The 27755-nt window shown below is 41.4% G+C and overlaps 1 protein-coding gene across 1 annotated transcript; it reads left to right on the top strand.

Moving 5' to 3' along the window:
- The first annotated feature begins 308 nt into the window (after positions 1 to 308).
- Positions 309 to 27755, top strand: LOC139328570 (protein phosphatase 1 regulatory subunit 1A-like). Its single transcript, XM_070958357.1, has 8 exons — positions 309 to 362; positions 658 to 749; positions 12968 to 13028; positions 21205 to 21242; positions 21412 to 21475; positions 23174 to 23356; positions 24909 to 25037; positions 25777 to 27755. The coding sequence occupies exons 2-8, from the start codon at positions 669 to 671 to the stop codon at positions 25854 to 25856; spliced, it is 636 nt and encodes a 211-aa protein (XP_070814458.1). The 5' UTR covers positions 309 to 362; positions 658 to 668; the 3' UTR covers positions 25857 to 27755.

Here is a 27755-nt window from a genome sequence, read left to right as displayed (position 1 = left end):
GCATTAATACCATGTAGGTTAAATTTAATCACATGTAGGAAGGTGATTTTAAAAATACTTTCTCTGAAAGCAGAGGCTGCTCCATGCATCTTTTCCACCCAGCAGATAGAGAGAGAGGATGTCTTTGTCATCCTCTCTCTCCCGTATGTGCAGGGGCTGCTGCAGAACAGCCCTGATCTCAGACGTCCAATGCAAACAGAAAGAAACGTGACAAGAGGGTGGGACTTGCGTGGAAGGGAGTCAGGCACAGCGAATGAGAGTGAAGGAGAGGTGTTCCTAGCCCAGAATGCCCTTGCCTCTGTGCTGAGAGCCGGGAGAGACAGAGAGGAAGGAGAGTGAAGCCGGAGTGGAAATACCAGCAGGTGCTGAGGATAGAAAAAATAGGGCATAGAGCAGGAAATAAGGTGGAAAAAAAACCTAGTTAATCAGGAAAAGTGTGTTAAAAGACAAAAGTAAAGAACAGAAAATAGTCAGACAGAAACTATAATACAATCTTAGTTTTTCCTGAGCTGGAGCCCACTTATTTTCTCTCTCAACGACCCTAACTGAGCTCTTCATCCTCCTTTTCTCCGGATTCTCCTTCGTTGGATTGTCCCCTCCTCCTCCTCCTCCTCCTCCTCCTCCTCCTTTTCTTCATCCTGTCCTCATCTTTGACAGACAGAGCCACCATGGAAACCGGGAGCCCCAGGAAGATACAGTTCACCGTTCCCCTGCTGGACACCCACCTGGACCCAGAGGCAGCCGAACAGGTGAGGAGGAGGGAGAGGAGGTGGTCCGTGTGATTCAGGACTTTCAGGCTTTCTTTATGCATCAGTGACATGACTGGACTTTTGGCAAGAGATTTCAGAAGAAATCATACTTTATGCTTGCCACTTTGCAAACATTTTAACATTAATAAATATAAAATACATAAAACCTGAGAAACATTTTTCCCAGCCATCAAAGCAAGCCGTTGCAGACATAGCTGGGCAACTCAAGCACAGTGTGCTGTGTCCACAATGCTGGAGGTACAGTGTGATGACAAATTGCTGCTTTAAAGAAACCACATTTTCAGTCTCTTATTGCTCCCCTGCAGCTAATTAACAAGCTGCGTCCTTTGAATGCAGCGCTTAAGTGATCATGATGAATTTAAGATTGATTTTTCCACCTGCGCTCGCAGCGTAGCAGGTTGTTAGAGGCAGCAGCGTTAAAAAGGAGTGTTGCAGTGTATGGATGTGTCTCCAGGGGTTTGGTGTTTTTTTGCTTTGACTGACAGGCTGCACGCACTGTACAGCAGTGAGATGCCGACAAAAGTTGCCTGGTATCACAAGATCAACTTGTTACAAATCAAACTGCTCTTTTCTTCACATCAATGTCAAATAGACTGTTAGATTGTTACAGATCTAGGTCTGGTCTTTTATTTTAGGATCTTAAACTCAACATCACATAAAGACACAAAGAGCGATGAACTCCTATTAGTGACTGGAAAAACCCAGTGGGTGCAATTCGCGTGTCTTTAGAGAATGTAGTGAAAAGATGTGTCCCATTTTCTCATTTTTATAAATATAACATGAGCAGGATGGGTCATTCATAATGAATGAGCCTTGAGTAAAAACCAGCAAAGATTTATGAGTCTGACTGAACTGAGTCTATGTCTCTCTCTCTTTCTCTCTCTTCCTTTTTCTGCTATTCACTCTTTCCCCCACTGTGACTATGAGACTCAGGATGTTAGGAGGAGGGATGTGCATTTGTGTTTATGTGACTTTGTCCCTGTGAGGACATTTTATTGGGTGGTTTGGGGACACAGCGCAGTCAAGGTAAGATTCAGACAGAGTTAGAGCTACTGTATGATCAAGTATTATCACTTTGTAAGGCTCAGATCCAAGGAACTGAATGTGATCTGCATTGTGCTGGTGTGCACTCGTGCACTTACACATTTGTGTATTGACATGGTTTATGAAATGAACACATTAAAACCATTCAAATGGAAATGCACAGGGTGTCTTTTATTGTGAAACAGTCACAGGAAACGTGGTGCTGCCACTCAAAACCAAAACTTCCTTGTTCCCTTTGCCTGCATTGAAAACTTTTCTAAAAGCAAAAATGCCTTCCCGAAATACAGTACATATGAGTGCAGAGGATGTTATGGACAAGCAAACTTTCTACAGTGTTTTGGCTGACTTGGATGCCAAGGCTGAAGAAATGCAGTGGAGAGAGGATGAGGCTGCAACTGTGTTAGCCATGCAAGAGGATACGACCATTGGGGACCTTCCAGTACTGCGGAGAGCAAGCAGTGACTCTTGGTGCCTTTGCTCAAATTGGACTCCGATGCCAACAGAAACTGAATCATTTTGCTGCAATGAATTTCAGCATGGACAGTTTTTATTGGATGGGTTCACCAACGCCAACTCAGACAGCCTGCGAGTGCTTAACTATGCATAAAAGTTTTACACATCACGCTGGAAAGAGGTGTGCTGGAGACCTTCCTCAGGATCCCCCAGATTAACTGATAAGGACAACCAAGACCAGCAGGGCTGAGATGGACGACAGAGTGAGCATACTTGTCTCCTAATGCTATATTAGGTAACTGAGTGGTGATACACAGCAAGGTGGACGTCAGAGGCTCATGTGCAAAGCACCCTGGTACATGTAGGCCCTGCTGGCACGGCTCCACAAGCAAGAGAATTTAGCTTTGTCTGTCAATATAGCACACAGTGAGGAATTTATTACTTCAATTGAGCACATTTACCATCAACACTGATTGGACACCCAAGTTTCCCTTTAATGAAACTGCCAGCAGATGGGCATAAAGGCTGGATGGTGTGATTATCCAGGCCCAAAATTTATTAGTTTGTGCAACTGTGGAGCTCATCATGTTGCAGTTTGAGCCAAGAATCATTATTATGTGTGTAATTGGCCAAGTGATATTAGAAACAGTGTGTCTGCAAATGGGTGCCTGAGGAAATTTTTGCAGAAATGAATGTAGTGTGTGTTTGTGTAATTGTATGAGTGTTTATCTGTGTCTCTGAATCTGTCTGTGCATCCTTGCATCAGTTACAACTGTACATCTCAAAGATACAGTTGTAACTGAAGTTGCTCTGCTCTCCCTGTCTGTCTTGCTTGTGTCTAAATGTCAGGGAGTTAATGTCCACTGCCTGTATTTATGTAGCTACACGTCTGATCCCAGGGTCCAGTCATTCAATACAGACTCTTAAACACCTCCAGCCTGGTGTTCACCTACCCTTCCTCACCAGCCGACAGATCAGCTTTTAGCTGCATACAAGTAATTTAGTTTGCCTCTTCTGCGAAGACTCAAGAGAGTTCTTAGCTCTGAGTCTCAATAAGCGTGGCTAAAGCTTGGCTGATTGCCAGTAAGGCTTTACCCTTTGGGGCTGCTTTTTCTATTGACTCTAAGACTGCTGTGAGTGGTCACTGAGCCTGCATGGCCTGCTGGGCCTTAAGTGTGTGGTTTTATGTGTGTGACAGAGAGAGAGACTGCCCAACAGCCATAGTCAGATGTGAAAAGAAAAAAAAAAAGAATGAAAGAAAAAAAGAAAATGAAATGGGTGTATGTGCTTGTCTCTGTGTTTGCAAGCACACTTATGAATGTCATGCCAGGGGGCTTCACCCATGGTTCAGTAATCTCTGCAACCTGACACCTCCCAGCATGGTGAATCAGCCTCCGTGGAGAACTGCAAGCCAGTCAGAACAGCCTCCCTGAGGTCTGACCCTCAAAACAACAACAGTACACACTCATCCTCTTATCCACACACAGATACAGTGTGTGCCACCTTTATCATAACCTTACATTAGAGCTCACTGTGTGCTCACAGGCACAAACTGACTGTGACCTGATAGAGGCTGATGGAGTCAGTGGATGATATAAAAGATAGTGGCTTGCAGATTCTTCTTCTTTTTTCTGCAGTTATTTAATGCTAGTTTCTAACATGCTGTTGAACAGTTGGATTATTTCATGCTGTAGTTTGCCATTTTAGGAAATATGCTCAATTACTTTCTTGCAGAGAATTACATGAGAATATTGACACCACTCTCATATCAGTTCAGTTCATGTCAATTCAATATAAAGCTGGAGCCAGGAGACGGTTAGCTTAGCTTAATATAAAGACCGGAAACAGAGAAATAATTAGCCCAGCTTTGTCCAAAGGTAACAACAACAACAACAACAACAACAACAACAAACAAACAAAACAAGAAAGCATATGTCTCAAAATGTCAAATAAATCCTTTAACAATACACAATAGGGGTCATAAGTCTTGAACATAGTAGGGAGCTCCATTAAACAGAGAAGTCATGCTAAATAGAGTCTTTGTGCTAAGCTAAGCTAAGCTAAGCTAAGCTAACTGGCTGCTGGCCTGGTATCAACCTTGTTGTGAACTACTCATGTTAACACCAGGTTATTTTCTCCCATTAAGATTGTAAATAGAGAATATATAACATGATTAACACAGCAGATTTGCCTCTGAATTAAACTCACTTTTCTCTCTGCTTGTTTCCGACTTTAAGTGACAACAGAGAAAAAATAAAAATCAAATTTTCTCCCACACCGACAGACAGCTGATATTGAACTCATTCATTACTTCTATCATTTAGATGAGGAGCACTTGTTTGATAAAGCTGTATTCATAGATAAAGGAATTATCCTCCTTGTTGAACTGATGAATCGTGACGTTTTGGGGTGATGTTCTTTTATTACAGACATTTCATGGCTGACAATGTCCTCCCTAATATTCCCTATGCTGACGTGCTGGACCATCTTTGTTCTTTACTGAGAACATAACAATTACTCTGTATGGCCTCAGGAGGGCCATTTTCCAAGAAGAGCTTTCAAGTGCAGTAGATTATATTTATTATCACACCATGCATATCTCTTGCAGATTAAGGTAATCAAGACCAGTTAAACTGAAAATATATGGTTTTAACAAGGCGATATTCATGACTGCTTTGTACAATCAGAAAGAGAACATTTTTATTTTAACTTTTACTGATTTTTGGCTGTTTGCTAACACCCTCCCCAGAGCTGTCCAGTCACTGCGTACTGTATTAATCATTATTAGGCACAGCAGGCCTGTCAAGCTTTAGATTTCTTCACATGCTGAAAAAGCAGTGCGCATGGTCCTCTAATAAAAGCAATGTTTGGATGGTTTTGTTTTTCCTCGTGTGTGGAAATGGATTAAAAGGTGTGTTTACCTGACCTCTTACCCATCCAGTTCAAATTAAAACACCTATCCATGGTGTACCCAAAGTAATTGGATATTTGTTCCTGAACCACTGAAACCACTGGTTTTGGTCTTTTTTAAAGGGAACACTCTGAACTTTTATCAGGCAATCGGAAAAGTAAGGGGTTTTAACTTAAGCTACGAACATTAGCACGTTTACGTAGCTAACTAACTACACCAAACACAGGGTGTTACCTCCAAGGCCAAAGAGCATCACTGGCCAACATTATAGCCCTGTTCACATCCAGCATAAAGACTGTGGTATTTTCTCAGTGTGCGGAAATTTAGGGTAACAATAAGAGATTTGCGTCTGAAGAACTTTACAACTTTTCAAGCAAGCCTGGTTGATGTAACGTGTTACAAAGTCAAAACACATTGGTTTGTCCTCATCCTAGATGCCTTTTCTCTGATAATGTTAAGTGGTAACTAAAAATACAAACAAGTACATAAGCTAAGCAGCCAGAAAGGGCTACGTACAACCGAGACAGTACAAAGTTACATTTATTGTTCATCATTGTTTTAATACTAGGATTTCAAGGGACATGGAGCTTTAGCATCAGCATCAGTCTTTTATTCAGGTGGAAACATTAAAAGGTCAAGATATTTTAGCTTTATTAGCTAGGTAGCTTCAGCTACTAAAATCTGGCAGCAAAAGTCACTGATTCAGAAAAATCTATTGATGTCGGCAAGAAATGAAAAACCTGCTTTTATCAAGGCTACATCTGCCTGAGATCATGAACCCACTGACTAAAAAAATACCTAAGAATTTCAACTGGAAAATCTTCATTATTATTTTAAATTACATGTTTATCCTATAAGGAGGTGGCAGGGCTTAGCAAACAGTCAAGGTGCAAGCAGAGGCACGGCTATTGTTCTTTGTGCATCTCAGCACAAACAAATCTGCTCCTGGATTTAACGACAGCCCTAATTCCAGAATAAGTTGAATGCAATGTTGTGCAAATGAGCCCACGTAGTAATATCCTTTAAACAATCATGTGTTCACAAAGTGGTGAACCTTGCTCCATCCTTCTTTGTGAACAACTAAGTGTACGTTTACACTTAGGGAAAACGCATGTTTTCATGCGGTTTGGCCCCTCATCTACACGCAAACAGAGTTTTTTTCTCACGGAAAACGATAATTTTTAAAAACTCTGGCCAAAGTGGAGATTTCTGAAAATGCTGGTTATGTGTTGGCGTGTAAATAGGGTTAAACGGCGTTTTAGGTTCTGAAACGTCACAACATGTGACTGAAAATACTTAATGTCTAGTGAGCAACCTATGTTTACACTCGCGCCCATAGGTTTGGCATAGTTATGATGCGCTCGATGGCGGATTTATCCAGGTTCATGTAGACGACAACATTTTTGAAAACAATGTTGTTTTCCAAAATACCCTGCTACGTGTAAACGTAGGGTGAGTCTTTCCAGGATGCCCCTTTCATGCCCAATCATGATACTATCACCTGTTACCAATGAACCTGTTTACCTGTGGAATGATCCAAACAGGTGTTTTTGGAGCATTCCACATCTTTCCCAGTCTTTAGTTGCTCCTGTCCCATTTGTTTGAAACATGTTGCTGCATCAAATTCAGAATAAGCAGATATTTACAAAAATCAATGAAGCTGATGAAGTAAAGCATTAAATATATTGTCTTTGTACTGATTTTAATTGAGTATATGTCAAAAAGGATTAGCAAATTATTGCATTACAGCGTCCCACTTTTGTAGAATCAGAGTTGTATTATAGTGATTAAATTATGGCTTGTGCACTGAATCTAACCCCTGATCTGTACGGTGGTTTGATGATATTCAGTGCGAGAGAAGATGATAAGGAGGATTGTTATAGTGGGGAAGACAAAGGATTCATAGAAAGTGAGAGGGAGGCAGAGGACTGAAGAAACGGAGATAAGAGAAAGTAGAAGTTGATGATCTGGGCAATGTCCTGTGAATACTGTAGACTAATTTCCTCTATTCAGAGCCGATTGAGACCACAGTTGGAGAGAGTCTGTGAGGATTTATGATGGCTGAGCACTGATTTTAGCCTGAACAATGCCAAGATAATATTTCAAATGACAGGATGAAGGATGGGGGATCACGTGAAGCCTGTCTGTGCATTTAAGGCCTGCTGAATGTCTGACAGTTCAGCGCTGCCTCCCTGGTAACAAGGTGATGGAAAATTTCCTTTAACCTTTATTTCTGCATCAATTTACTGGGCGTGAATGGTCTTTTCCTGATTCAGGGTGCTGAGCGGGGCAGAGACATTGTTCTTGTGAAGGTCACAGGGCAACTCTGGAAGTACATGGATTACAAAAGGCAAACCAGGGTTTCAATTAGTTATGAGTTTGGTTATTCCACGATGGGAAAGGAGTTCTCAAGGTCAAATCTGTTTCAAGCACTAAACTCTGAACAATTGCAGCAGATCCTCCAGCTCTCTTAAGTCACCTCAACTGAGATTTAAATGTGTTTATGTGAGAATACAATGCGCTGAAATTGTTCAGCAAAATGCTAAATATCACTACTGAAGAAAACATTAACACTTACTCCACACTTACTTACTCATCTGAGGTTCTGGAGATCCTGGGCCCTCTGCAGCAGCTCAAAAAACACACGTCATTGTGACATCAGGTTGAAAAAAACATGATTTTGAAATGGTTACTGATAACTACAGATGATGCCAAATTAGCTCTGTTAGTGTTCACACCAGCTGTAAAATATGGATAAATACAATGGATATTCAAATGCTCTATATCTGTGATTGTTATGCAGCACTGTCCCTCCCCATTTCCAAGTAATTCCACTTGGATTTCTTATTATGGAGTTTGTTTATAAGAGGTCTAACAGGGAGTTACACCAAACAGAAGAAAAGTCACTTAGGATAACAAACATTTCTTGGTCTAAAAATACTCAGAGTCAAAGTAAAACATGAAGTTCTGGGTTCTGTTCCAGAATCCCACTGACATTTATAACTATGCTAATAAGAGCCTGTCCTCACCAGAAAAATGACCATATAGGTTGACCTTGTGAGCAGATTATTCCGAGCCATAGTTACATCCACTGTAATAGTAATAGTAATTATGATGGGTGCAAAGGAGGAAGTCAGGTGATTTAGTATAAAGAGCAAAAAAGTTCACACATGGAGGAAGGTGAGGGTGGATGGATGGATCAAACAAACTAAGAGCTTTCACTCGTGAGACTGCAGTTTGTGTCCCATGTGAAACTGAAAGTCAGCGTTAACCCAATTTAAGTTACATCACAGTAATGTTTCTAAACCAAAACAAGATCTTTTCCTAATCCGAACCAACTTGTTTTGGTGCCTAAACCAAATAAACTGCAACCATCTCACAACGTTAATGACGAAGGTCCGACTCTGACGAAGGTCCAACTACGACATTGTCACTTGTACTCCCTGGTGAAAGTGAAGCGAATGGGAGTCATTAGCAATTCATTAATTAATTCATTCAGTCATTTATCGTTTCCCATTAGCTCCTAACCTTCACGGTTAAAATTAAAGACAGATATTGAATATACAATTATATTGAGTTTCTAGAGACTAATGGAACAGAGGCTACCACAGACATGACATGATTATTTGGTGTAGCAGCAATGTTTTAGGGTCATTTCTTCTTCATCTGACTTTGTGGCAAAGGGCAGAGTTACCACTTCAGTCCTCTTCTACATATTGGCTTTTAATGAGGTCAGAAGAATCTGAAAAACATTGGAGGGAAAAAATAATTGTTGGATTTTGGAAATATTGTTTGTTTTTTGGTCCATGGGACCACAGACAATTACAAAGTAAAGCCAATGTCAACAAAAGGGGTAAAAACAAAAGACTTAGACTTCACTGTCTCTTGGCTTGACCTATATTTTCCAGCCAAGGGTATTTTGTGCACTGCCCCCATATCAGGCATGCACGGCTTTTCCTGCCCACCCATCACTTCTGAGGCTGTTTTTGTTCATTGTTGTGAGGAGTGACAGACTGCATTTTAAAGGGTCTGTGGGTTGAAAGGCAGGCATGGTGGTTTGAGGGGTGAGCCTGTCCAGTAAGCGGTGGTATTTGTGTGAGCGAAGGATCAGGGAGTTTACTCGGCTGCCGGCTGAGGAGAATAACAATGACTGTGGGCATAATCAGTTCTACACAGCCATGGCTCGTTGTGCTTTAATTTGGGCTGGGGGTTGGATTTTAGGAACACACAGACAAGGCCAAAAGATTTATGCTATGCACAAGAGTACTAAATAAAACTTAAATTTATTTGGATTCTCAAAACCAGAGCCACATAGTGCGTCAGAGAAATCTACAGAACAAATCAAATAAAGATCAGAGAACAGTACAGTTTGCTCATAAAGTCAATAGCATCACAGACTTATAGAGTTTATGGATTTCGTGTTGCCTTGGCTTTTTTCTTTGATCAAAAGATTTCAGATTGTTGTGGTTTAGCTGAAGAAAGTTTTGAATAAACCCGTCACTGATTTCAGCAAGACATTTATGCAAATCGATTATTTCTGAGGAACGCTTTAAGCTCTCAGTGTTATTGATGTAACAGTGATTTGCTCAAACCATAAAATGCATGATTCAGATTAATGTGCTGCATTCATATCTATTCTGAGTCTAAACTGACTGGCAGCGATTCACACCTGGAGTCACAATGAAACTCAAAGGTAACTCGAGTGATACTTGAGATTGGATTTAGCTTTTTCTGTAAAATTTTCATTTATCTGTGGGAAAAGTGTGACTTGCATACAAAGAAGAGGACAGTGGTGGCTGTTTAGTGCCTCGTCTTGGTTGCTTGCTTTAGGTGTTAAAAGTGTAATGAAGTGGATGTAGCTGTCAGGTCTGAAACGTGGAGCCAAAGCAGAAGTGCCTTAAACCTGCATTCTTTCTAATGGCCACCAGGGGGCGACTCCTAGGGTTGCAAAAAGAAGTCCTATTGTAAGTCTGTGAGAAAATGACGCTACTTCTCTCTTGATTTATGACCTTAGTAAACATTTTCCTAACGGGTATATGGTCTCAGTCGCAATTTTCAAGTCTTCTACAATACAGCATGAGGTTCATTTAGTAAATTCTGGTCCCATTCACAGTAAAATAGACGATAAAGCCGGGTATGCTTCTTCAGGGTGTGGCTACTTTGTGATTGACAAATTGCGACAACGTTGTTTCCTCGGGTTCTCTGTCATAACCACAGCTCGCTCCTCACCAGCTCCAGCCTCTCATCCAAATGTGGTCACTTTTGGCTCCAAAAAACCAAGATGGAAAACCCCGTAATGCCAAACTTGAGTCTTCAAAATGGCAGTCCACAAACCAGTGGGTGGCATCACAGCTTGGCTTCGACCTCTTCAACATACAGTCTATGGTGCTTGGCAAAATCAGCTGTACTACTTGGAGGAACCATATGGGGATGCATTTGCATTTACTCAACACAACATGCTGCAGTGTATGTGGGAAACATGCAGGTTCAAATCTTTAAACACGATATCTTGTTCACGCCTGGATTTATTTGGGTGGTGATCCATTTGGCTGCTATCCAATGACACAACACAATTTCAGGCAAAGAAGAATCTACCTGTGTCTGTGTTTATGTCAGCCAAAACATAGACTTTACAGCAAGAATATATCAATGTTGGCGTCAGATGCAGAGAGGAAAAAAAGCTAAATCAGAAGCTTGAAGAGAAGGCAGCAGTTGCTCATGGAGGTGACAATGAATATTTGACGTGCGCCTCAGGATATGAGATCAGCAGTTTTCTTGGAAAAGTGTAAAAAGCGGCTGAACATTTCTGCTTGTGTGGTTAATAAAAGAAAAGTCAGTCAATGCCTCCTCTTAATCACACTGCCTTCCTGGACTCCATGTGATTTGAAAGGTAACAAAGATGAAGCCTCTTCAAATCTGAATACCCAATTAGACTGTGATACTGCGATACGTCTGCCTGCTCATTTTTCATGACTGCACATCAGCTCTGCAGTTACATCTGCATTTCATGTCCTTATAATGTAAAGCTAATCAGTTAAGCTCTAACACCATGCAGCTGTAAATCTGTCTGTGTATGTGCTCAGGGAGATATCGCAGTATGGTTTCCTGAGGAGAAGAGAGGCAGCTGACAAAGCCAAAGATGAACACAATCTGAACTGTTTTGTGTTATTTAATAATTTTCTCACGCATTTTGTTCAGCACAGCAAAGCCTCAAAGCCAAACCTGCACCTTGGAAATGCAATCCAAGGGCAACGATTCAGTTCCTCACTTTCCCCCAAATGTAACTTTGAGTGAAAAAAGGTGCTCTATCTTTGTGCTTCCCATTGTAGGCTCACAGCACGGCTCAAAACGGCGCTTGATTTTTGCTCATAGTTTGATCTTTAATTTCGCAGCTTGACAGAAAAGTTTAGTGACTAGGTGATGTGAAATACCACGTGATGCTGCACTGTTTAGGCTGAGGTCAAACTACACGGCTGACTGGAGTTGACTACACAGGTTTGCACAAGCAGCATTTAGAAAAGATGCATGGACGACTGGAGCTCACACGACTTCCAGCATTAGTCAGCAACTCTGTCAGCTATGTGTAAGGAGTGCATTTCTCTGTGTGTCTGTGAATAATTGATCGTCTATTAAAATCTCAGCCTTTTAGGTTTATGGAGCAATAAAACAGGAAAGTAATGACCTGATTCTGGAGGCGACTGAAAATTACTCACTGCACTTTCCTCAAACATCTTTGATCACAAAGTTTTGGAGACAATGTTCATGATTTCAGTTGATATTTGCAGAAGCAGGGAGAGAAATTGTGGGTGCATGGATTAGACTGAAGTGTGGCACCTGAAATGTATGTTTTGAATAATTTTACAAAAATAGCAGTTACATGTTTCTAGAAATGGATGCAAACTAATATTTTTGGATAATTCTTATAAGCGTGGTCATGACAGTGCTGTCTGGGTGTTTTGGGGGATCTTAGGCTTTTTTTTTTTTGCTTTTTTTTTCTTATGTGTGCTTGCAAAATAACATTAGGAGGCTTTTTTTTTTTTCCTTATGTGTGCTTGCAAAATAACATTAGGATTGTTGCTCACAGTTAAGAGGGTTACCATATTTTTTCCCTATAATTTTTACCTCCGATCTCCTTATTTCCATGAGAGTTAGGTTGACAGTCCAATTAAAAACTTTCTAGGACTTGGCAGCATGCATTAAACTGTGCATTAAAGCTCTAGTTTTTTACCCACAGGCAGAGCTTTCTAACAGCTTTATTGTTGGTTTGGCCTCAGTGAAATGTGCATGTTCTTTGGTGTATTATCCCAGACTGTTCTATAGCTGCCACACACCACTAGTCATGAGCCAAGAAGTAGGTGGTGGCAGGCTGCCCTGCTGATCTCACTGCACAGCACTGTGAGATCCAGCACTGCTCCCAACCAGCTCAGACTGTAGTGTGCAGCAACCAAACTCCAAAGTGAGCATCACACATGCTGTGTCATGGGCTGAGCTGGACATACGACTGATACCGAGGCTGCAGGGCTAGACTCTCCCTGATTGGCTTAATATGCAAAAATACAAATTTCAGAGCAGTGCTCTGCATTTTGATTGGTTGAGGCAATGTAACCCATTAGAGACCTGCGCGAAATCACAGCTTCAACATGCGTGAGATCGATCAGTTGATATTTCGAGCTTTTACTTCATCAAGCTGTTTCAGCAAAGGTTTTAAAATGATTTTGTCATGCCAGGAAACATCTGTAATATTTTTGTTTTTTTCCTCACTTTTAATGAAACTGTTCTACTTTTTCAGATCAGAAGACGTAGACCCACACCTGCCACTTTAGTGGCATCCAGTGATCAATCATCACCTGGTAAGGCACTTAAATGCAGCGCGCACACACATACAGGCTAGTTTTGTCCCTTTTGAGGACGTTGTACTGATAATTCAGTTTTATTAAAGTTTGTGTCTTATTGGCCATCACTGCATTCATTCAGAGTTAATCGGTGGAATCTGAGGACACAGGGACATTGCTGAAAAGTGGGCAAATGATCAAACTGGTTTAAAACAACCTCTGTGTTTGCACATGTAGCTTCAACGCTGCATTCAAATGAACCATCTGTATTTTTTCACACGGGGCCAAAGTCAGCCTGAGCACAGCGTTAACCAAAGAGAAAGAAATGATCACACAAACGGTCAGTTGTAAACAGACCAAATTCCTGCTCCGTCTTTAACAGTTTTCAGCAGTGAGAGATAATCAGCAACATTTCTGGGCTTATTTTCAGCCCATCCAAACATAAACCAAAAACCAATTTTGACTCTAAAATAAATGTTTAACTTAATCTTTTTGTCGCCACGTGGGAGATGAGTCCCTCCAGTGTGATTAATGCAGGTCTGCAGCCCCACACACCAACAAGCAGCCATCGCCATACTATGGTTGACATTTCTATTTCTTATTTTGATGGCTGTGATGCAGCATCTCAGCTCCATTATGCAGCAAATTAATCTTCCTGCTGCTGTAGAGCTACAAAAACAGCCGTGTGTGTGTCCTCTCGTGGGATCTCCATGATCAAACACAACGGCGCTCCTCGAGAGAGTTATCTCGCTCGATGACTCATCCATTGGCTCCCTGCTTCCCTCCCTGCCTCTGCTGTGCTTTGGTGTGGGAGTGTGTAATGTGACCCAGTACAGAATTAAAAGACGACCAGGTGGGATTGTTGGGTGACAAGAGTAATTTTCTCCAGGTGAGAGAACAGAAGATGGTATTCTCTGTTTTAAATGAGTAAATAAGAGTTGATGTGTCATTGAGGACACCAGCAGAGACTCTAATCACAACATTTGATCACTGAGAGTTGACGTATTTAGTGTTTTTACCTTGGAAAAAAAAAGCTTCTCATTGGATCTGATTAAAACTTGGTGCCTGTGATCTGTTTGCTAAATGTTTGTGTGTGTGTGTGTGTGTGTGTGTGTGTGTGTGTGTGTGTGTGTGTGTGTGTGTGTGTGATTTCATGTGCATGAATCTGTGTTTGATTCAGTAATTGGATGCTGAGCACGAGCGTCTCAGAGTCAACCTTGATCTCTGAATGAAAGTGCAGCGAGAACCCTCAACAATCCCCTCGCTCAGTAGATCAGAGACAAGACGAGAGAAAAGAGAAAGAAGGAACTAAAGAGGCCATCAGGAGGAGAAATCATTTGAGAAGTGAAGGAACGGGAATGTGAAAAAAAATGAGGAAGAAACAGAGAGAAAGCATAAAAGATTAAATGAAAACCGGATGTGTGTTATTCATTAGATGCTATGTTTTAGTGTTGCGCTGTTCTTCTGCAGTCATTCAATTTACATGAGTTTTAACTTTTGGATTTTGTGTTCCGCCTTCACAAATGAAGTTCCTGACATAAAAAGGCAGACAGTTAATTAACTGCAGAACTCTTCTCAAATAATACTTTGCTTTCAGCTAAGTTTCATTTCGAATGTAATTTCTATTTTACTGGTGTTTTTTTTAGGAGCGTCACTTGTTTTTGGCCTTTTATTACTTGGTTAATTGATATTGAAAAGGATTCCAACATTTTCTCCTTGATGTTTATGTGATGCTAATTTCCCAATTACATTGTGATGGGAAATGTAATTGGCTTGATTATGTTCAAAGGCTAAGGAGGCCTTTTTAGATGCCAATATCAATCTGCTGGTCCCGACTGAAATATCTCATCAACTATTCGATGGATTAAAGTGAGATCCACTTCAGACATTCATGGTCCGCAGAGGATAAGTCGTGATGACTTTGGTTATCCTCTGGCTTTTCTAGCGCCACCATCAGGTTTAAGGTTTTTCAACTAACATATGTCAACATCTGCTGGATGGATTTGTGTACATTTTGGTTCAGACATTCATGGTTCCCAGGTGATGAACCCTGATGACTTTGGTGATCCCCTGACTTTACCTTCAGTGCCACCATGAGGTTGACATTTGTGGTTTTGAGTGAAATGTACTAACTTTTTGATCGATTGAAATTTGGTTCATGTATCATGTCCCCCTCAGGATGAAATGGAATAACTTTGGTGATCCCCTGACTTTTATCAAAATTTTAATTTGTCCAACACCTGCAAACCTAATGCCCTCAGTCATGCTTACCAAATTTTAGCATGCTAACATGCTAAACTAAGGTAGAATATTTTATCTGCTTATAATCAGCATGTTAGCATTGTCACTGTTACATTAGCATTTAGCTCAAAGCACCTGTGTGCCTAAGTATGGCCTCTCAAAGCCTCTAGCATGGCTGTAAACTGTATCTGTAGCTACAGTTAAACATGGCTGTAGCCAGACCAGATGCTGAAACTAGTTGCCCCTCTCAAATGAATCCTTATCACATCTGTTGCTCTATCGTAGGTCTATTTGGGGCAATCCTCCCTTCGTCAGGGTGGTGTCAATGGGTGGGAAATAAAACGTGTATCATAGAAGAGCTGTAAGGCTTTTTTTATTTTTGAAGGATTTGAATTTCATCTCACACTGGGCTACATCTCACTGCGTGTGTGTCCTCAAAATTAGAAATTATGTGAAAGACAGCCATGTCATTGAAAGACTCAAGACAGGAAAAAAAGGGGTTTGACAGCAGAGGAAAAGACAGACGTCAAATCAAACACAGAGACACAATCAGAGACCAAGACAGTTACAGTCTGTGTGTGTCAATGTGTGTGTGTGTGTGTGTGTGTGTGCGTGCGTGCGTGCGTGCGTGCGTGCGTGCGTGTGTGTGTGTGTGTGTGTGTGTGTGTGTGTGTGTGTGTGTGTGTGTGAGAATGAGGATGTGCTAGAGAGGAGGGGGGGATGGGGAGGAACAGATATGATGATGAGGGAGAGGAGCTGCGCTGGTGCAGTGATGGTGCGCCCACATCAGACAGAGCCCTGCATTATTTAATGCTCTGCAGATTGCTCTGCCCTGTGCACTGTGAACCCCAGTAGCACATCAGGAACAGCCACAGATGTGCAGACGAGCGACACACAGGCTGTGGGTTAAGTAATGAGGAAGCAGAAATTGTGACAATAGTGTGTGTCTGATTTGAATCTTCTCTAAAGAGGGAGGATTTTTGTCTTTGTCGATTCCTGGAGAGAGACGAAGAGACAGCTTGAGAGAGATAAAATAGAGCTTAATTAAAAGAGAAATTAAGATTTATTTTTGTACATAAAACATGGAGGAATCTTTATTTACTTCTTTTTTGGTACTTTTGTGTGTCCTGATGAACTGCTTGCATTTGGCTGTTATGAAATTTTCAGTAGCGGTGTATCATAAGTCCTCTGAAGGGGAGGAAAGAACTGCATGCCCACAGAAAACCGTGGGCATGGACATTGCATGTTATGTAGTGGCCTTTAAGCGAGATTCTTCCTCTCTACAAGCAGCTGGTCTGTGGATCTGTGGACGAGTGATCGCTGCCACCTGAAAGACTTTGGCAAATGTATGAAACCCGAAGCGAGTGAAGAAAATATGTGAAAATATAAGACAGATGGATTAATCTTTGTGTCAAAACCTCAGTGAATATTAATCATAGCACAAGCACACACATTTCTGGCTCGGATGTCAGCAACGACTTTTTCCAATATGTACACCACTTTTCAATTTAAAATTAATTCAGAAGTTAGAGTGATGAAAGTACTGGGATTTATTCACATTTCCATATCTAGTACAAAATAAATGAACATAAAAAAACAAAACAAAACAACGTATGAGTGTTAAGTTTCTTAATCCAGATATTGTGCAGCCTTGTGTCATCTGATGGTTGTTCCTTCTTCCTCTTTTTTGCATTTTGGGGTATTTTTCCCTTTATGAGATAGCAGCCAGAGCTGTATTAGGAGATGAGGATCTGCATTAGACTCAAACCGGGACTCTTATTACCACATGGTCAACATCTTAAGTTAGATCGGCCATCAAGAGCCCAATTTGTTCCTGCTAGAGGACTCATAATTGACATCACAACGTGCCATATTGCTTAGTATTATAGCAGTTTTTTATTTCTGTTTCCTTACTTTACAAGAGACATTTTGACTCAAAGAACTGTTGTGTTTTCTCGCAGGTTAGCACATGATGTCACATCGCTCTTTTGTTGTGGCGGAAAGTGCAGATGGAGGGCCAGAAGTGATTTTCTGCATAGGGAGCACAATAACACGCACTCAAAATGCCTCCAGTACCAAAAGTTGTTGTTCATAAGGGTGAAAAATGCAAGAAACTGACCGAAAAAAGCTGGAAAAAATGGCTTGTTAACTGTCTGCAGTCCGGAGGAGCATCAGCTATTGCACTAAATCTATAGGGATAGATTTAAGGTAATAGCTACAAGCAACACGACTAACACTTGTTAAATCAGCCTTAGCAGTTTCACACAAGACATCTGAACGTAAATAACGTACCCTGTCTTGTTTTGAGACGATCCACGTCTTTAGTGGCGTTTCACTGGACCTTTGCGAGTCGTTAAACTAGCAAACAACCGTAATGTAAACATCATCATTCAGCACCGCACCACTGAAAATGTCTCGTGTCCATGAGATAATCTTAATCTGTCAGCAATCACACCAGTTTTTTTATTTTCCAGTAAAAGCAGCTTTTCTTCTGTCAGTATGCCTTCTTCAGCCACCAGCATCTGCATATCACCAGCTCTCATACGTGCTTTCTTCAGGATGAGCCTTCTCTGGTTAAAGTAACAGATATAACATCATTAACACTTTTATTTCCCTGCTCTTGTTGAGGAGATATCTGCTTGAATGCAGTTCGTGGCTGGTTTGTATAAATTTAGATAAGTGGGACATGAGGAGGAAGAGGATGTTTTCTTTGAAATGAAAATAAAGGAGCCTCACGTTTTCATTTGTGCAGAAAGGGAGACAGCCATCTCCTCTCCTCCCCCACTTTCTTTTCCCTTTGCCTAGCAACAGTAAACAACTACAAGAAGAACAAACACAAAAAAACCCTTTTAAATGCATGACATACACTTCTGTTACTTTACCGGTCAAGTGTGCTACACTTTTCTTGATTTTTTCATTTTTCTTCGTCAAATGCAGTACGCAAACCATAAATCAGCCCCAGCTACAGTAGGCAGCTAAATTACAGTGGCTTGGCTGAATAAAGTGGAGTCAGAAGACTGTTCTCGTCTGGCTTTGTGTCAGACGGCCAGTCAGCAGGGAGCTGCAGTGATAGACTCATCAGTGCCAGAAAGGCTTTTTTTATCGGCATTTTCTCTCATTCTGCAGCACAGATGGGCTCGATACACCAAGAAAAAAATCTGAATATCAGCTGTGTGAAAGCCATATTTTGTGCTTCTTGACCTGAATGATAGTTCAACCATGTCTACTACTGCTGCTACTACTAACATCAGTAGCAACGTTAGATTTGTCTAATTCAAGCCCAGCTGCTCGCTGTTCTAGGATTTCAGCTTCAGTACGTGCACTAATTTTACACATAAAACGAAAAAGGAGAAGCTCATATTTCAGTCAATATGTGATGCACAAACACATCTACTTATCACCTCTGAAAGTTTTACTGTTTTCATGGTCAAGACACCTTCATCTTCTTTAATTACACTATCAACTGCCATTAACGCAGGGGGTAAATCATTAGAGCTACTTAAGATGCAATAATTCTGCAGATAAAACTACCAACCATCACTGGAGGGGAACAGTTTTTGTTATTTATACCTAAAATGATCCTTTATGGGGTGGCACCTTCTCACAGCAAGAAGGTCGCTGGTTCGATCCCCAGGTGGGGCCTTTCTGTGTGAAGTTTGCATGTTCTTCCCATGCATGCGTGGGTTCTCTTCGGGTGCTCTGGCTTCCTCCCACAGACCAAAGACATGTTCATTAGGTTAATTGGTGACTCTAAAATTGCCCCCGGGTGTGAGTGTGAGCATGAATGGTTGTTTGTCTCTGTATGTTGCCCTGCGATCGACTGGCGACCGGTCCAGGGTGTACCCCGCCTCTTGCCCGTTGTCAGCTAGGATAGGCTCCAGCCCCCCTCAACCCCAAAAGGGATAGGCGGTATAGAAAATGGATGGATGGATGATCCTTTTAAGTTTACACAGCTTACACCGCAGCTAAATAGTGACTAAATGTCAAAAACAGGTTACAAAAAGGGGAAGACGAAACCAATAGGTAATGCATATGCATACTGATATTGACATGCATCCATTCTTATACAGCGAGCGTTGTAAAACTGGGGGGCAGGCCCCCCTGGGGAGGCATAGAAAGACTGGATGACCAGGAGAAAAACACAGAGGGAGGCTAAATTGAATGAACAGAAAAGGTCTGAGAGCCATTAGTTAACAGTGTGTGTACACATATTAATGCAGGTGCACATACAAGCATGAGAAGTGTGACAGGAAATCAAACTATTGTCTTATATCTCTTTTTCCTTGTAAACAATCTTTTGATTTTCCGAGTTATAGGACACATTTATGTCCTCAAGGTAGTTCTACAGATTCACCCCTTTCGCTGAAGCACATTTATTTTCTGTCCTCGCACATACGTTTTAAACATGCATATTCCTTTAAGACGATGTGTACTGTCTCTGTCTGCAGACATGTCGACAACTTTTTTCATTACTGCAAACACTCTAATCGCAAACTAGTTTGACAACTGTCTGTCAAACACCAGCTTATTCGTCTAAGGCTTTACCCTGTAACTTGAAGGACGGTCCATGACAGGCCCATTTCCTGGGATTGATTTGAGACTAAATCCATATTGGTTGAATGAACCTCCTCATACTCCCTCGAGATGCTCAAAATAAGACAGACTTTCCGGCATCACTGTAAACATGCACAGCGTAAAGATGAATCCGTCTTGAAATGAGATTTAATGTTTTTTGTGTCACATTTTTATACGCCGCTGAGCTGTTGTTGGGTGCAAAGAGCGAGAGAGAGATGAATAAAGAAACAAGCACATCACTGGCATTCTGAGCAGCCCGGTGCATATTTCTAAGTGGGAATAACATATGCACACACACACACACACACACACACACACACACACACACACACACACACACTCACAAATGCACAGTGCCTTCCTGGTGCCCAGGGATGCATAGGTTGCCAAGCAACAAGGTGGTGTCCTAGAAAAAGTTCCAGGGCTGAAAATGGGGGTTCAAACCTCACTATTGATCACAGTTAATGGTTTCACTGGGCTCCAGTCAACTGATTTTTTTTCTATTTCAGTCCTTTCCTATAGCGAGTCGTGTTTCACATATTGACCACACATGAACAAGCTTTGGGGGTCACATGAGCTTCATGTTAGTGTAGTATCATGTTCTCCAAAGCCAATATGATCTTCACAGCTATGTATACACACACTGTAGCTGCCTTTACTGTAGTAACATGCACTCAGCCAGTTTATTGGGTACACCCAGTTAAAACTAAAGCAGTCTAATAAAACAGTCCTGCAGTAAATCCTACCTTACACCTCTCTAAAAAAATGACCGTCATGAAGGGAAGATTCATTGCAGGTCTGCTGTATTAAAATGAATTAGTTTTAGCTTGGTCTACTTAATAACCTGACAACTGTAAATCAACTCAGCTCCAGACCACACTTCAGTATGCTGCACACTCGCTTCCCTTCAAGGGTTTTGGATGAGGTAGTGTTTTACTGTTTATCTGTCATCAGCAGTTGGCAGCATGTGGGGGTCTATTAGGATGATGAGGAGAGTGGATTAGCATCTCATTTGTTAGCAAAAAAAAAATCATCTGGAGAATAAAGAATAAAATAATTCCACCCACCATGCACCATAGAAGTTGAGCAAACACTTACTGCATGGCCCTGTAATGTGTCAGATAACCATCTGGCTGGAGGTCACCTTATATCCACTCTGCTCTGCTCTGTGGAGACACAGCAGCACTCCAGCTACAGTTCACTGACGTACTGAACACATCAGCTGTGCTATTGTGAAAAATACGAAATCTGCACACTGTGTTGGACCAGTGAATTCAGTGCCTCACATGTTCGTCCGTTCATTCTGTATTTTTGTAAATTCCTTATTTTCATTGCTTTGCTGTGTACAGATCGTAACTGGTGATTTGCTTTCTCACAGAAATTGATGAAGATCGTCTCCCAAACCAGTTGTACAAGGTAATCTAATTCATGCTGCATGAAAGTCAATTTTATTGAAACGAGATTAGAGGAATAGTATTATGTGAATTCTGTTTTTCTCTTTTAAATTAGCTCTGTCTCTATGAAAACAGTCTCTCATATTTTAGTGCTCTGTGCCCAGCTGATATGTGATGTTGACGTTTTACAGGCAGCCTTGTTGAACTCCCCTCGACAACGGCGAAAAGGGCAAAAGGGAACGCCTACAATGAAAGGTAGAGTCAGTTATCAGCCTTGTCATCAAACTGAGTGCGATGTTGGCATTTTGTGTGTTAGATCGCACTGCTGGTAGTCCTGAAACAACAGCAAAAGTCTCATTATTTCTCAGTTTTTCTGCTTTCTAAAATGCAGCTTTTTCTGCTACACTCTGACACATGTGTAACATTCTTTATGTGGAATCAGATGCACTGAAATGATCATATGTTCACATTAAAAGCTCCCCTTGCTATCAGTGAGTCATATTACTATTTTGTATAGAAAACATCTTAACATCACCTACACACCTAAGACCCCATCCTATCGCGTGCACCATCTTCCATACAAGAACCCCCTTGAAAATTGGTTAGAAAAAGATGTTTTATACAGCTGAAGGTAAAGTAGGGCACCAGTGTTCACAGCTCTAGGGACGACAAGAAGGTTACAGTTGCTAAAATTTGCGATCAATTGCGCAGAAGCCTACAGCAACAGTTCCCAACCCAGAGATGCTTTTTCCAAGAAAAAAGCTCCTCAACAATGTTGCTGCAGAATGTAAAAGAGTCAAGGGACATGCAGGTGGTTGCAATCTGCGTCCCCACTGCTCGATGCCACTAAATCTTACGCACTGGACCTTTAAGGCAAACTTTAAAAAATGTCAGACTGTCCTTTAATGGGACAAAGCTTGGGGTCTGTCCAGTAGAGTCCAGGATGTCAGATGTCAGGAAACTTCAACTTAGTTGGTGAAGTAGTGAAGTTAACGATGGAAGTTTGTTCTATCTTGAGTGTCCTATTTCAACCTTAGAGCCAATCAGTGCTGCACTCGCCTCAGCAAGGACTCATTATGCCATGTTTTCTGACCAGAACTTCTCCCAATTTCCATTTTTCAGTTAAAAAAGTGGGTCTATGTGAGATTAAGGCGCTCAGGATCCTGCACCACTTAAAGAAAGCCTGAAGAACAAACGTAAAAAAAATGCACACGCGCAGAGCCTGAGAAGTCTTCCAGCACCTGGTATTTCTGCAGGCTGTTTTTGTCTCTGCAGTGCAACCCATTTTTTTTAAGCAATTTACAATGAAATACAAATGCAGAATGTAAATGTTTTTAAGCAGAGAAAACAGAGAATATGCAAGAACAGAAGCAAGAGTACAATAATGAGAAGATAAGTGAAACTGGGTGCTCTAGGACGTTTATTCTTCAATCAGTTTCACAGCTAAACAGCTCTGAGTGTGTTGAGTCACTTCTAAGAGGAAACCTAGGCCATAATCACCGTGCTTTAATGTCCCACTACAAGATGATTAAGAGGAATAAAACCATGGATGAAGGAGGTTGAAGACTGTGATTAACTTAATCGTCTCCCACCTCTGATGTACCTTTGCCCGCCCCCTCACTCCAGTCCAAACACTGCTGGGTTTTAATTAAATCCTGCCAGTTTATTAGGAATTTTAACCTACAATATTCTTTTGATGTGCTGGACTTCTTGTTGAATCTCCTTCCCTCCATCTGTCTTTCCTGTGTACTTTTCTCCCATTGGTTCCCTTCATCTCACACCACTTTCCTCTTTTTGCTTGTCCTCCTTCTCCCTACATTTCCCCCATGATTTTCTGCTTTTTACTTTCCATTCCTGTCCTCTCTCATCTTCTCTCTCTTTCCCATGTTAACTCCTTCCTCTTGGCCAAATTTTCTCTAACCCTTTTCATTTTCTCTTCCCTGCTTCTCCCAGAGCTGCAGTTCCTGGTAGAGCATCACCTGTACAGGCAGCAGCAGGGAGCTGGGGACGAGTGCTCCTCAGAGAGCTGCCTGTCGGACCGCCCCAGCCCTGACTCTGTTCCCACCGGGGAGGAGCTCCCACACGACGAGGAGGCCACTGCAGAGGCCTTTGAGAAACTGCGCTGCCAAATGGAGGGTATGTTTGGAGATTTAAAAGGAGGATTTGATTTGCCTGCTTGCAGCATTGCACCTGCCTATTGTACACGTATGAAGAGGACCAAAAGGGCTAAAACATGTCTTGGACATGACAAGGTGTCAAGAAAGAATAAAATAAATGGACAAGATAGAGTATGAGGACTCTAGAGTGAAGGATGGACATGTGACTGATAAGGAGGTCATTGCTGTGGCCTCTGAAACACGGATGGTACTGCTGCATGGCAAGAGTGGGAGAAGACGCTGGAGAAGAAGCCTCAGCTTATTAACATGTGGGAAGGGTGTAGAATTGAGAGAAAAATAATGCACAAAATGAGGCAGGAACCATGAAAATGGCTGGAAGGGATGCATGTAAATGCATGATAGGTTTATGAAGAGGAGAATTTAAAGAAGCGAAACAAAGGGATTGGGGGGAAGGAGAATTGGAAAGGAAAGGAAAATTCACTTTGTTATTGAGCGATAGATGAGAAGATCAATACCACTCTCATGTCTTTGTGCAAAATACTTTGTAAAACTTGGCCAGCTAGCTTATTTTGTATATACTTTGCTATCTCTGTTTACTACTGTTTACCCCTGTGTGCAGTGTTTATGCTAAGCTAGCCGGCTGCTAGCTGCAGCTTCACATTTACATTATAGTAACAACAACCTTCTCTTCTAACTCTCTGCAAGTAAGGGAATAACTGAACTATTCCTTTAAATGAAAACACTTACATGGCTTAAAGTGCCACCGTTGCAGATACTGCCTCCTTCCTCTGCCAAATACTTCACATCTGATGACACAAAACAGACGTCAGCGTTTCAGCTCAGGGCAGATAATTCACTTTAATGGCAGGTGATGGTCACAGAGTCCAGAACATACTGTACACACATTCAGTAATTGCCCAGCACTAATTCAAAGGGCTGCCTGTTGTTATCTAATGAAAATAATTTAAATTCACTGGAAAATATGTATTTAGAGGTGTAGGATGAGCATGTTTTTTATGGATCGTGGTGCTTCCTAAACGTACCTGATTTTTCACAGATCTGGGCAAAACTGCATCTTACTGCTATGCACCTTGGACATCTGCAAAAAGATCTAAAATTAGACATATTTATATGCATGGATGAATTTAAAGGCATCATATACGTTGCATATGTTGCATTTTAATGTGTTCAGCGGGACGTCCTGGTAAAATAAAGTTAAAACAAATGAAGAGCAATGCTTGCATGTTGTGGAGGAGGTGCAAGAGGAAGCCAGGAGAACCAAATCAATGACAATTAACACCCGTCCTGTCAATGGGGGCTTCACTTATGGATCAGCCTTTTTGAATTCGCTGAGCATGAGTAAATAACATACAACTGTAATTGTCAGACGGCATTGATTGACGAGACTATGTTGTCAAGCGCTATACTCAAAATTCAGCAGAAAATATGGGACTAGAGCATTTTATTCACACTGTAATATGATAGTGTGGCTTTCATTCACTCAAGTACTGTGCTTAAAGGTGTACTATACAGGATTTTCCTGAAAATTAATGTCTCTCTGGCTCCTGCAGAGTTCTCCAGGGAGAGTCTATTAGAAGCTGCAGGTGGACTCGAGTGCCCCCTCTCCAAGGACAAAGAGGACTGTTCCAGCGTTGCCAGCGTGGCAGATCCCTCATCGCAACAAAGCAACGCACAAGCAGGTACACGAGAGTGAAAAGAGCCTCGATACACAGGCATCCTCTCCTCTCAGGGGACCCTTCATCATCTGTTCACTAGGCAGGGTTTATTTAGATATGTTAAACAGTTCAACAGGCTTGGCTTGGTGTCATGTAATCATGGCTTGTCAACAAACATCTGTGAAGTGGCTTTGATCCACACTTCACAGAGCTGAAATACCCTGGGAGGCAGCAACATGGGAAAGTGGAAAAATATGTTCAGGGGGCTGGTGGGGTTGGGTGTTCCGTCATTACGATAGAGTTTTGTTTGCTTTTTAATTTCTTTCCATATTTCTTCCTGTCCCTCTACCTTTGATCTGCTGCACGTGAACCTATTCTCTCAGAAAATTTTGTTTGCTGCGACAAATTACTGGCTAACACTTTGTGTAAATCCAGTTGAAGTGTGCATGTATAAAACGCCATCATGATGGATCCAATCACTGATAACGAAGGCTTCTATAAACCTTCGCTATGAATTATGGCGTCTTACCGTGTGTTCAGGGTTCATTTTAGAGGCAGCACGATTGGATACAAAGTTAATGGAAAGATGAGATTGGATGCAAATGCAGCTGAAAATGTTTCAGGATGATTTGTGAGGATTAGAAAAAAGTTTTACCAAATATTTACTGTTCAGCTGCAAGGGTCCATTAAATTCTCCCTGCCAGGATGCTCTCTGTCTCTCCATTGTCTCTCAGTCTTTTATGTCTCTGTCTATGTTTTGCAGACACAAAAGCAGCAGCATCCAGTGCGAGTCAGACGGCAGAGGAGAAGACAAAGAAATGCAGCCTGGAGAAAGAGAAGTAGAGTGGTCTTCTGTCTGTCACCGCGCTGCTCAGTGTGCTCAGCCAGCCCAACACAATGAAGGAAGATTGTGTCGACAGATCCACATTTTAGATACATCAGGGCATCTGTGTTCCTCCACAGTCAGGCCTTAGTGATCAACCCAAGAACAAGAGCAGCGTTTCTACAAAGACCCCGTGTAAAGGGGTGATTATTTCATTCTGTTTGTTTTCTATAGCTTCCCCTGCACTTAACTGAAACTAGCTTACTGTATGTATGAACCAGACTGGGAGTTACTACCTAGTTAATGGGAGGGAGAAAGTCTTTTCCTGTCCCAGTCATGCAGTCACTATCATAAACCACCAGGACTCCCTTTTAATGTTCAAAGGCCACAAAGATTCTATTTGCAGTCCTTTTAGACTGTTTCTATCACTGAATATGTGCCATGACCTCTGCAATTATTGTTCCATCTCAAAGCAATAAAATGTTTTTTTGTACCTCATAAATAACTGGGACCGAAAACATCACTATCAAATTGAAATGCTATCATTCAATCCCAGTGAGTTAGATGCCGAATCTTAAATCAGACTGCACATCTGGGTTGACTGACAGTTTAAATTAAAAAATATAATTACATATGTTTACACAACTGGATTGGACATCTACAAGTATGTTCAGGAAGTCCAACAAATTCAATTCCATGTTTGTTTTTGTTGTTGAAGGATACACAGCTGCAATGATTAGTCAATCAATTGATTTGTTGATCAACAGCAAATTAATCAGATACTATTTTGATATTTGATTCATCGTTTTGATTTATTTTTAAGAATAAATGCTATAATTCCAGCTTCTCCAGGGCTCGGGACTGGTAGTCTTCTACAACTGAACAAAATGTTTTGGGGTTTTGGACAAAAAAAAGGCATCTGAGGACATCATCTTGAAATCTGGAACATTTTATGGACAAAACGATTAATGATCAGCAAATTTATTAAAGGAAATAATCATTAGTTGCAGCCCTAACAGCACACACATCTGCTCTGTTAATCACTTTTCTCGTGTTCTCCTTGGAGAAAAAACATCAGAAGCCCAAAAGGAGAAATTTCTATTACATAATTTCTAGTTTCATGATGTCGCCCCCTAGTGTTGCACAGATGGAGACCTTTTTTCCATCCACCCAATCAAATTGCTTCATTTTAAACATAAACAGACAGCAGCTACAGGAGCCTGCAAACATTCGCTTCCCTGCTGCAGTCTCCTTCTCATCTAACTGACTAACATGAACACACGTCTTGTCCTGAAAGCTTGTCGAGCAAGGGACCAAACAAACAAACATTCACCGGGGAAAAGTGGACTGCTGACGTCAGGGCACAGGTGGGAGAGCTACACATTAAACAGCATGTAAGCGTACCTGAGCTGCTGGTGTGGTCCTCACCTTTCAGTACCACTAACAACACGTTGTCTGTCACCTGACTTGTAGGCTGTAAGTTTACTTTGTCTGTCTTGCCTGTCAGTCGTCTATCTGCTCCCTGCTGTCAATCAAACACAGACACGCCCCCCAGCTGCTGGAAATAAAAGAGCATTTCTGATATTTCCCCTCCAAAAAAAAACCTATTAATACATTTTAAAACGTGTTGACATTACCTTTGGCCTCAAAAGGGACTAAATCTGATTTGGATTTGAATTTGAAAGTAACAGGATAATATCCCAATTAGTAACAATGAGAAGTAATCTTACAGTAATGCACTGCTAACCAGACTTTTAGCAGCCTAATTGTGTGGTTGTTAAGAAGCAGAGTCCATGTCTGCAGAAGCATTTGCATATTTTCATCTAACAGGGGAAAAACACATCTCCAGCGACCAAATTACACCTTTATATTTGACCCTTGAACCCCCTCTGGGAATCTAGATTTTGCTTCAAAAACAC

This window comes from Chaetodon trifascialis, chromosome 3 (assembly GCF_039877785.1).
Source record: "Chaetodon trifascialis isolate fChaTrf1 chromosome 3, fChaTrf1.hap1, whole genome shotgun sequence".
Taxonomy (NCBI): domain Eukaryota; kingdom Metazoa; phylum Chordata; class Actinopteri; order Chaetodontiformes; family Chaetodontidae; genus Chaetodon; species Chaetodon trifascialis.
This window is presented reverse-complemented; position numbering and strand designations above follow the sequence as displayed.